Below are 12,127 nucleotides of genomic sequence, written 5' to 3' on the forward strand. Positions count from 1 at the left end.
CAGGATGTTCGCATTTTTGCTTTTTAGTTGGCAGTCAGTTTTGCTGCATCTGGGTTTATTTTATGATCTGTGGAAGTGGTGTGCTGAGAACTGGAAGAACCTGCTTTGAACTGTGCCATCCGCTGAGATGTTTCCAGCGTGCACTGAGAGGATGGCTGCATGGTGTTTTACATGCTGCTTAGTGTTTTCAGGATGAAGTTTATCTTAAGATTTCCTGCAACTACCACAGAAGCTTTATTCTTTGACCTATTTATGGTAGTGTTTTCTTTTTTAATTCTTTAGGTTTCTTAGACATGTTTAACCTGGAACATAATGAATTATTTTTACTGAGTTATTTTAGGGTTAATTTCTTTGTTTGGTTTTAATATACTTCTATTTGGTTTTACTTATGGTTTAGACCCAGTGTTATGGTTTATTAGGTTCACTGGATTTTAAGATTTTTTTTTTGAGATCGCTTCCTTCATTTTTTAATGAAGGTGCAGTATAGAATCCAACCTATATCCATGTATTTCATACAGTTTCTTTACAGAAAACTTAAGCATAAATACCAGCCATTCATTTTCCATTCCCATTTCTAAAAGCATTGCTGTATTTTTTTTAATAAAATAAAGTTGTAATAATTCTGAAATAGATTATATTGTAATTTAGTCTACTGGGTTGAAATTTGGCCTTGTTTTAAAAATTTGCATGAAAACCAAATCACTCTAAATACAGGATCTATGGATATCATATAAACAAATATTTGAAAGCTTTTGACATAATTTACCATTTAAATGCTATAAAAATCTTTACAGAGAAAATAAATCCTTCAAATTTTCCCACTACTTTTTCTGGAGTTCAGTATTTCTGGTGCTTAATATCTCATGGATTTTTAATTTTTTAAAACTTTTACATTGAAGTTTGGAAAGCAAGCAGTCTTGCTTTGAGACTGATTGTTGAATATTTCAAGGTGTTCAGTGTAAAATCCTTCAAGAGAGGCTATTGTGAAGTGCTGGTGTGATGCCTCCTGTGCCTCCACAGGTCACCTCAAGAACAGGGGAACTGGAGCACTCTGGTAGGGTGGATGCTGTCTCAGGAAAAAACATCCAAATGCTGTGCTGTACTGAGGGTCAGGGATCATAATTCTTTCCATTATGAAATGTTTATACTTCACTGTAGATGTTATAAGAAGCTCCCTAATGGTGTAATATATAAAAAGAATACTGGAAACAGTCAGACAGTTCTAATAAGGTTATGTACAAATGAAACCTGTCCACATTTATTCCCTTTACCAAACAGCATGTGGGGAACTGGGAGTACTTAACCAAAAGAAGTTTTCTTGATTGAAAACTGCTTTTTCAGCTCGCATATCTCCTCCTCCCTCTCTCTCCTCTCAATGGAAAAAACAACAGCCCTGAAGGAAATAAAGAAATATATCCTCTCTTGAGGCCTCGCCCCCATCCCTATGCAATCCTTCTACAGCTCCCAGCAGCAACTTCTGCTTCCTGCAGCCTGAATAAACTCTGTTTAAAAAAAAAAAAATATATATATATATATATATCATTGAGCTTAAAAGCATTACTTCTTTGTGTGGTAATGAATTGAGTGTGGCAATATACTGTATTACAGTTTTGTCCTTGGCATACCACCATCTGGAACAGCTCTCTGCGACTTTCATTGAGTACATTGGGGAGCCAATGATCTGCTGTACAAAACTGAACAAAATACCACTCTTGCTTTGCAAGGATCCTCTGAAAGGTTTCCTGCAGATTTTTCTTTCAGTAGTTTTCATTTTCATGCTCTTTGGAAAGTTGAAGTGTGGCTTGCCAAATTCTAATAAGGAAGACCAGAAAAAAATGATCTGTAGATCCATGTGTAGGGAAGTGGGTGCATTCCCTGTGAATCTTTGGGAATAAAATGCAATACATGTGTATTCAGTCAACTTATTTTGGTTGCTGTGTTTATTGTACCTGAAGTTGTGCTTGTATTCATACTGTACAAAGCCTTACTCAATAACATGGAGTATGTTATTTTCTTTATTAATCCACAGCAAAGAAATACATGGCATTCTTAATAAGTTGAAAATTAGCTTTACTGAGGCATAATTATGTAACAATAGTCATACTGTACAGCCAGATGGTGTACGTTTGTTCATTGTCTAATTTTGGTTATTAGATAGTCCTCAAAATGTTGCTATGCTATTTCACTGTCTCTCAGTGTGTCTTTGCAACACCTCAGAGAGCTGAAAGGATGTGAACTGTTCTACCCACTGGGAGATGGATGTCTGAGGCATGATGATATGTCATTAGCAGTTAGATATCCTAATACATTTGTGGATCAGGGATTAACTGATTTATACAACTACCTGGGAAACCTGGAAGAGAAAAATCTTTTTAAAAAGTCCTAAGTTAGCATGCTAACCAACATAAGATCTTTGGTTTTGCATGCCTCACGCTACTAGGTAACACTTATTTGATTATGTGACCTATTCCATGCTAATACTTGGGGTTTTTGCTTTTTCACGTTGCAAAATTCTTTGTGAGGATTCATTTCTCTGTAGATAGTAAATTTACATGGCATAAATGAGCTCTTGATTGTCATTCATGTATTGAATGTATGAGAGTTTCTTCCTGGCCTATGTATTTTTAATTATATAAGGGCTCAAACTCTAGATTCAGTAAGGTATTATTAAGAAAAAAAATATAATTAAGAATAAGACAAACTTTTGCAATTTTCACATCTAGGTTATGTTTAGCTCCTACTGGCCGGTATTTTCTGTTTGTTTCAGTTATTTTTTTCCACATATGAAGGACAACTTATAGTACTTCTTGTGCATTTTCACGGCTTATGCAGTCTCACGTCATCACACCTCCTTAATTTGTGCAACATCATGTTTTTGGCAGTCCTTCTTCCTTGTATAAATTCAACATGCTTCTGAGTGTATGTGATCAAATACTGATGATTTGATTTGATGTAATCAAATCTTGCTTTGATTACAAAATTCTGTTCACATTTTTTTTCTCTCTTCTTCCCACAAAATTTTAGGTCATATTAATCATTAGATGTGTCTTTGCTTTCAAGGTACTTCCAGACTTCTATGTCTATCCATTTCCCCTTATGGATCTTCTTTCATTTACTTTGACACATCTACGCTCACTGCTTGTCAGACTTCACCATACCAGTTAGCAGTGCTGCCGCATTTAATTTTCAAAGAAGCACTTTCTTGCTCACTCCTTGGATAACCTTTTTGTTATAAAGGCATTTCCTGTGAATATTCACAAAATTACTGCAATGTCTTCTTCCAAATCGTTCCCAATAAAGTCGTTTCTATTATACTGTAATATAAAGATGGCTTTCAGGTTGCCACTGTACAGATATCATTACCTATGGTGCTGTTGGTTGTTCCCTTTTACTTCTCTGTCTGCAGGTGTGTTTTTTCTCATACTGAAATTGTAAGCCTTTGAGGACAGACCATTTTTGTCCTGTGCTTTTACAATGTGGATCTGTGGTCCATAACTAGAGTTCATGTTATCGTGCAGATGTAGCCCAAATTCAGCACTGAGTAAAAGGCACCTCCAGGCCTTATCACAACTGCTTTGCTGCCTTGTTTCTTTGCATTGGCATATGGGCTTTCAAATGCGCTGTACTTTTAAGTGTAGATGATCAACTGCTTTAACATCTCTAAAAGTACTAGCTTCTCCTTTTTTTTCCAAGACAAATATATAACAGATGCATAAATGAACCATGGAATGAATGTGCTGCAGACATAGAGCCATCATTACACTCTTCACAATCAAGTTTTTTCATAAGCTCATGTGGTGTACACCTGTGTTAAGTTAACGGTGCACTTAGGTGCAGTGTGGAAGACTTAATAATTCAAAGTGGAATTTGTTTCTTTGTTCCTTTTGTGCTCTTTCTCATATCCTCTCCCTTCATTATTTACTGTGCTCTGTTTGCCTTCTGTTTGTACTTAGAATTATGTTGCTAATACTTGATTTGGCTGAGCTTCAAATTCACTAACTAGAAATGCAGAAAGTACTAAGTAGAGCAGGATAGGGATACCACGTAAGGATGATTTTAAAAAAAAAAAACCTAAGCAATCTATATTACCAAAAAAAGTCCTTTAAGATGAAGTATATTGGGTATCTACTAGAGTAACATTTGAAAATAAGGAAATAGGAATATGTATGAGCTGAAAAATAATTTGAATAGTGATTGAAGAGAGCCAGTTGTGGGTTTGGGGTTCAACAAATAACTTGTTTTACAGCCATGTTTCATACATTGAAATCATACTTACTAGCATTTTTATGCCTCTTCAAGTGGAAGTTTTCTAATGTATAGCTCTGTGTTCTTTCATAGACTTGTTCCACTAAGCTCTTCCATTTTCCTTGAAAATGAAGACATTTTTTTCTCATCCTATTGAGAAGGGGAAATAGGAATTGGGTAGAAAGCCATCTGGTTTAAATTTGAAATGAAGGTGATGGCAGGGAGAGAAGCATTTCTAGAACTGGAAAGTCTAAGACCATTTTCTCAGTTGAAGACGTACGCTAACCACTAATGGGTCTGCTTTCTAATGTAGGGATCTCATTAGACAAACCTTGCATTAAAAACCATCACTAGAGATCAGCAGAGCTACCGCTGACCATGATGTTAAAGCTTTTAATGTAAGATGGTAGTTTTCTCACGCTCACTAATTGGCATGCTCTGAAGCATACTGCATACTACTTACAGTAGGATGCAGCCTGCTCAGCAGTGTTTGTGAAGGTCATTTGAAGCAAAGGTTTATTAGACTTGTGCTCAATAGATACTAACGCTGTGCTCTGTAGCATCTGCTGTTAACTTCTGTATGTGTTGCCCTAAATAAATGTAAAAGCTTTAAACCTACCCACATCTGACAGTTCATATTCCCTTACAGATCACCGTGCTTTCTATGTGTTGAGGACACTTAATCGAATTGTTAGTAGAATTTGAAGTATCAAAATTGAAGTAATCTAGGCAGCAAATTGTCGTCTATGGATTTTGAATCTTCTAAAGTTGACTGAATTACAGTCATGTTATGATATCTATTTAATTTCTTTTCAGCCTAACACTTGGCCTACAAACCATCAGCATTTGAGATTGTTTACTTTTCAACAGAATCCATTTCAGAACCTTTACCTTTACTAGACTATGTATATCGATACCCATTCTTAATCAAGAGATTTAATTACATATTGCACATGCAGTCTAGAGATTTCTGCATAGACAGGCATATATCCATATTATTTAAAGGTATTAACATGGATAACTCTAGCTGATGCTACGGACTAATTGTCTAATTGTGTAGTTCAAGTGTCTGGCTTACTTGGCAGATTTATGCTAATGTTCGAACTGCCGCATCTCTATTGCTGGAGATGGCAAGACTAAAGGTGATACAGGGTTACCTAGCTGACATGCAGATGTATCTGAAGAGTTCCACATACATCTATTTTCTTCTTCCATAAGGTGGTGTAGTGCAGTCTTTTATATCGTGATAGGTATTTGTATAATTTAGTGTATACATCTAACTTGCATTGTTTCACAATTGATAATTTTCTGGTTTGTAAGCGTAGGAAAACTTACCTTGGACCAATAACTTTTTGATGATTTTTAGAGTTCTCCTTGGTGAAATGCAGGTATTCAGCATTTCTATAAATGATGATAGGTAAAAAAATCATGGTGGAAGTGTTCTCCCAGGAATTTGAACTGTATCCTCTTTTAGGGTACAAACACCATCTTGATCTCATTACATTTTTTTTCTCTGATCAGAGGCTCTCACATGGCATTTTGTGGCAACAGTTTATTTGACCTGACCCAGAAGGTTCTGGCTATTTGGAATGTGTTGTCATAAGCTATTAGCGATCTACCTATAACAGAGTTGCACCTCTAGGCTTAGTGTTTGGTTAAATGAAAAAAAAATTAAACACCCAGCTGGAAAACAAGTATGATTATCAAGTTTAATGACACAAATATTCTTGCATTTTGGCACGTTGATATTTAGACGAAAAGGTACTAACTAAGAACAAGCAGTGACAGAAGCAGTGGAGGAAGACTGACATCCCTCCGTTTTCAAGGCATTTTAAACATCTCGGGCAATGGTTATTATAAATTTAATGTGCAAGCCCTAGAGTTTCGTGGATTTGCTACTTTAATTTTTCATGTCTTTCATTTTCATGTCAATTATGTTGTTGTGTGCAGAATTTTTTCAGTGCAGCGTTTTAATGCATGAATTGAACTATTATGCAGGCTTCAGGACAGCCATTAATAAAGTGAAGGGCATCCACAGACAAGTTTGAAAAATAATGATAATAAAGTTTGTATCCTTTTTCAAATGATTTTGCATAATTCATTAAACAGTAGAAGAAGCAATGACAATTGTCAAACTTGTCTACCTGGAGATGGGTTGAAGAGTTAAATATTTAGACATGTTTTTTTCTGGGAAATGAAGGTAGAAGTCTGACTTCAGGACTGGAGTTAAAGTGATTTATAATGATAATATTTAATGTTTGTTGAGGTAGCAATAAAATGCCAAACTGGTATTGAAGCAGTTTTATGCTATGTGCTGGATGTAAAGAAGAATATGAGAAGTTTTTGCCCATTGACAATTTATAATATAATTTCATCTTTTCTTTTTTTTCTCTCTTTTTTTTTTTTTTTTTAGCATAAGGCGGCATCAGGAAAGGAGAGCAATTTTAACTCCAATTTTGACAGATTTCACAGTTCGAATAACTGCAGCTCCTGCGATTATTTTTACAAAAATTGATGCTGCAGAGAATTTACACCCAGAGGTTAGTAAGAAATGTGAACAGAAATAGCATAACTTTTAATATGTGGATAATCTTAATATTTTACTGTTCTGCCTTTTGAAGTGTCCAGGTGTGTTTTCAAATACAGGGATCACCAATGGGGAAAAAAAAAAATAAGTTTTAGTCACTAGCAGAAATGTACTTTCTCTGCTGGAGAAGAATTTGTGTCTAGCATTTGATATTCAAGGCAGCTAAACCTGTTTGCAATTCAGAAAATGGGAATCCTTTAATGATTTCCAGCAATATTTTTAAAAGATTTGTGATGGAAAGGTGTTGAGAAGAGGTGCTATAGTACAACATTACCAAATATTGTATTCACATATCCTCATAAAGAAGCCTGAAAATGCAATCTATACACTATCTAGAAGACAGTTGAGCTGAGTTCTTTTAGACAGATTTTCAAGCCCACAGATGACCACAAAGCATCTGTTCCTCAACAATTACTGTGGGTACTTCAAGGTACTCGAGATTTAACAATCACTTTTACTGGTCTGTGCGTCAGCTTCGTAACGATTAGTCTCTGAAGCAGACAAAAGGTATTGGCTCACTTTTTGCACTAGTTTGTAGCTCAAGAATTGAAAACATTTTATGTAGGGGAAATATCAGAAAGTTTTTATCAGCTCACAAGGAGTATTTCTCATAACAGCTACCTTCTGGGAAGACCAAAACGGGTACAGGAGTGTACAGGGTGTTAGGTGTGTATTGCAGCATGCAGTATGAGTACATTGTTGGAAAATAATAGCTAATGGGTATAGAAAGAAAAAATATTTTGTGTAAAGGGTCATCACAAGGGCAGATGAAAAACCTGTTTAATGTAAAAAAGAAATAGAAAGCTTTGAGGGTGGCTAGGGTGCATAGAAGTTATGTAATGAGGGGAAAAAAAAAGCACCTCTGAGCTTTGCTAATGCTTATGTTCAGGAATTTCAGTGTTTTCTGTACATACATTCTTCTTGTTATCTATTCCCTGGATGACTTTCTCTGATGAAGGGTGGGGTCTAGTTTAGATCATGAAGAGCATGGAACGTTGTGCAACCTTCTCATGAGAAGGAGCAGTACTTCTAGTTATTAAGCAAACCTTCTGCATTGGTTCTGGTTTTCATCTCTTTATCGCTTGCCAACAGTGGTGAAGAGCATTTTTTGTGCTAGATAACACCAATAAAACAGTGGCCATCCAGCTAGCTTTGCCAAGGTATTAGCAATGCTTTACAGGCAAAGAGAAATCAATTAGGTTGGTTATCAGTGAGTTCCAACACATGATTTCATTATAAATCAAGCAGAGTTTATGTTTTTTTTTAAAAAAAAAAAGTACAAAAGTACATCATTTTCTTGGAAGGAAGGGACAATTGGAGTCATTGCCAAGGAAATAAAAACCAAAAATCTGACAGTCCACTATTTGATACTACAAAGAGATGGAAACAAGACCTCACACATGAAATGCTTTTCTTGCAAAATTTGTCTCAACAGTTGTGCTGTTAAAAGCACAGCAGTACATCCTTGTTTAGAAGCCTGAGTCACCACTTTCTCCTAAAAACACTGAGTTAATACTCAATACAATGTTGACTACAGCAGAGAATCACAATACAGTTATATAGAAACTGAAATTTGTTTCACCAGTAGCTGTTCTCTAGTATTTTCCCTTAACTTCTTCACAGGAAATTTTGGTTTGTGGTCATTCTTTGGAAGTGAATGTGACAACAAACCTGGATTTCTTCCTCAATGTGGCTCAAGTACAACTTCTTCAGCAGCTGGTACAAGCCAATATGGTCGGACTGGAACCTTCCAGTAGCACCACTGAGGTAGGTTTTTCCCTGGCTTGCAGCTGATTTTTGTTGCGGTTTTTTGGGTTTTTTCTTTTGGAGTACCATAGGTCTAATCAGGTGTTTGCATCAGCTAGCCAAAATTATATAGGTAAATGAAATATGGTTTTTTATTATTGTTTGTTTAGTCAGCTTTAAAATGCATTCTAATGTTCTAACAATAGGATGAGTGTTATTTTAACAAGAATATTATTCAGTAAATTAGACTAGACTGCAACATTTTATGTACAAGGACAATTATCTTATATAAACGATGAAGGAAATAAATTTTGAAGTAGGTTTTTGAGATTGTTTGGCATTTAATGTTAACTTTTATTGAAGTGTTGGCATCTTCTTATGAGTTCACGTGCTACGCTGTACTTCACTAAAGCCAGTAAGCTATAAAATTTCCTCTGTGCCTGGTAACCACTACTCACATTAAATGTCTTCACTCAAGTTCCTAAGATTCAATCCACCTAGGAATATTCTCATACTTCTTCAGTAAGAATGGTACATCGTGAAGGGTCCTTCATCTTCTGAACAGTTAATCTCTGCTTTTTTCTGGAGTCTTACAGTGTTCAGCAACCACTGTTCTTGAATTTGTCATTCTTTATTTCTGGAAGTTGATACCTCAGTTTGCATTGAAGGCCAGTCACTAACTGTGACAGACTTGTAAACTGAAATTATTAAACTTCTGGGTCAATACAAAAAAAAGGTAGGAGAAAAGAAAGAGAAAACTTTGCCCCAAGAAAAAGTATGTATTTCTTATCTTCAAAACCAGAAATCTAGTCAGGCTGACAGCGTCTTTAAGACAGTAGGAGATAATATGTGCCAAGGCACTAACTGCACTGGAATGGCTGTTGGAACCATTGAGAAATCTTCACAAATAAGAGCCAGAGTTAGGGAGACAGTTAAAGAGCAAGACAAATCAACTATTCCTTTCCAAGAATGACTAATGGGAGACGTGAAGAAACTTTTCTCCTTCCTTTCCCTATTCCCACAGATTCAGCATGCATGTGAGTCTGGGTGGGAGTGAGGAATGCTTTAGAGCAGCCCAACTACTTATGTTTCTCTCTCCTCAGCCTGTCAAAACCCCAGAAGTTGTTTGTATCTGCTAATCTAGGCATCACATCAGCCCCCGCTTCTTTATCCCTTCCCAAGGATGCAGGGAAATAAAGGGTGTTGTTTCACTACCGTGTCGAAACATGAAAAATGTAGAAAAGAAATGCAGTGTATCTTTCTTTTCCTTGGATACTTTTCAGACACAGGGCCTGTTTTGGAGATGAGCATTATGAATAAGTATATATGGGAATATCTTCAATAAGTAATTTGTGGAGCACTGTTTTCCCATTGTCAGTGGAATGGATAGAATCAGGAGATTTAAATGGGTATTAAGAGTTTTAATTTTTGAGTTGGTGCTGTGCAGAACTGCTGCATGACTGATGTGGACTGTACAAACTTAGAAGCAATTTACTACATAATTTCAGAAGGTTTTTTGTTTACTACACCCCAAGATACCTATTTGTTCTTCATTGATATCTCCCTTGCATTATTGAGGCCTCGTGTAACGAGTAATGGGAATAGTTCTGGTTCAAGGTGGTGTTTGCCTTCTCTTTAATAAGTTGAAGAACTATATCTTGGTTTACTATACTGAAAATGTAAAATTCAATAGTTAGTTACTTTTTGTCCATTTCTTTCTTTGGTGTTCTGTAATCTCATGTGCCTATATGAAGCTATCCCACACTCTAATATATGCAAAGTTATTATTATCCTTGTGTTTCTCCTTCAGTCAGCAGAGAAACATAATACACTGATTGTATGCCACTGTTTTCATCTCAATGAATGAAGTCTGGAGTCTGCACATGGCTATTCGTGCTTCACACCTGCTAATTATTTAATTGTAAGAATCAAAACATAATCTAGGTTGGAAGATGCCTCTGGAGACCATACTTTTGCTCAAAAGAACACTAATGTCAAAGCCAGATCAGGCTTTTCAGTGCATTGTTCAGTCAAATCTTTCTTTATCTCCAAGGAAGGAGGTTGCTCTTCTGGGTCATTGTCCTATGTTTCACTACCTTGCTCTGGCAAATTTTTGTCTTTATATCCTTTCAGGATTTTGCTTGATACAAATTTAACCATTGCTCTCAACGTTTCACTATACATCTCCAAGAACAGTCCGACTTCATCATCTTCATAAGGCTGCTTTAGGTAACTGGAAACAGCAATTTGATACACCACCGCCACCCTTAGCCTTTCCTTTTTCCTCTGAACAAACCTGGCTCTCTCACCCTTTCCTCATAAATCCTGTGCTTTAACCTGTTAATCTTTTTGATGATCCTCTGCCAGCTCAGGTTTGTCAATCTTTCTTCTGCTGTTGAGCCCAAAGCTGGAAACAGTACTCTAGATGTGGACTCACAAGTAGCTAATGAAAGGAAATCATCTCACCTCTGATCTGCTAGCTCTGCAGTTGTTAATGGTGCCTGGTAAGTACTCAGCCTTCAACATTACAGGGGCATGCTACTGTCACATGTTCAGTTTGTTGTCCAGCAGGACCCTTGGGTTCTTTTCTGCAAAGCTACTCTGTAGCAGCTGGCCTCCAGCCTGTATTTAGTTTGAGATTTTTCCATCTCAGGTGCAGGACTTTGCATCTACCTTTGACCTTCTTGAGGTTTCTCTTAAACCATTCCTCCATTTTGTCAATGTGCCTTCTCTGAATCTGTATGAACATCTCCCCGCACTTCAGTGTCATCTGTGAACTTTCTTTGGGTATGTTTTGTATCATTGTCAAAGTCTTTGTTAAAGACATTAAACATGATCAGACCTTGAGGAATGTCACTCTGTAACTAGAGTTCAAAAACAGTTTGGAACACTGGCCATTACTCTGTGATTTTAGTGGTCCAGTGTGGTTTTTACCCACCTAGTAGTCCACCCATTCAGTTTACACTTAACAGGATACAAGTCTGCTGTGGAAGACTGTCTAAACTTTGCTAAGGCTAAAGCAAACAGCATCCAGTACTCTATCCACAGCATCAATCATAGGAGGCAATCAGGTTGTGGTAAGACACGCGTTACCTTTTGGGAAGTACGTGTTGTTTGTTCCCAAAAACTTTTTTGTCCTTCAAGTGCCTGGAATCGCCTTCTGTGAAAATGTGTTCTCTCACCTTCCTGGGGACTACAATGAGACTGCCTATCAAGTAGTTCCCTGGATCCTTCTCCTTGCTCTTTTTGACGATGGGTGTTACATCTACTGTTTTACAAACATCAAAGACTCTCCCAGGCAACATGACCTTTCACTTATCATGAGGAGAATCCCAGCAGTGGCACTAGCCAATTCCTCAAATACCTTTGGATGTGTTCCATCTAATACTTTATGAAAAAACCTGAGCTGAAGTTATCCATCCTCCAAAGGTTTTCCTGAAGTATTTCAAATTACCTAGGCTGTTACACAGATCATAGTATTACACAGAACCTGTACTCTGTTTCTCCTGCTGCAGTGTTCCTCTTGCATTTGCATTCAACATAGTCTTA

The 12,127-nt window shown here is 36.7% G+C and overlaps 1 protein-coding gene across 3 annotated transcripts in view; it reads left to right on the forward strand.

Moving 5' to 3' along the window:
* VPS13B (vacuolar protein sorting 13 homolog B) overlaps positions 1-12,127 on the forward strand; it is a 480,656-nt gene that overhangs the window by 317,852 nt on the left and 150,677 nt on the right. For all 3 annotated transcript variants that reach the window (XM_086465731.1, XM_086465733.1, XM_086465732.1), the window contains exons 31-32: positions 6,659-6,785; positions 8,456-8,599. In XM_086465731.1, coding sequence (XP_086321857.1) covers positions 6,659-6,785; positions 8,456-8,599 — 271 coding nt within the window. The remainder of the gene's footprint in view (positions 1-6,658; positions 6,786-8,455; positions 8,600-12,127) is intronic.

Source organism: Leptosomus discolor, chromosome 5, assembly GCF_034619465.1.
Source record: "Leptosomus discolor isolate bLepDis1 chromosome 5, bLepDis1.hap2, whole genome shotgun sequence".
NCBI lineage: Eukaryota > Metazoa > Chordata > Aves > Leptosomiformes > Leptosomidae > Leptosomus > Leptosomus discolor.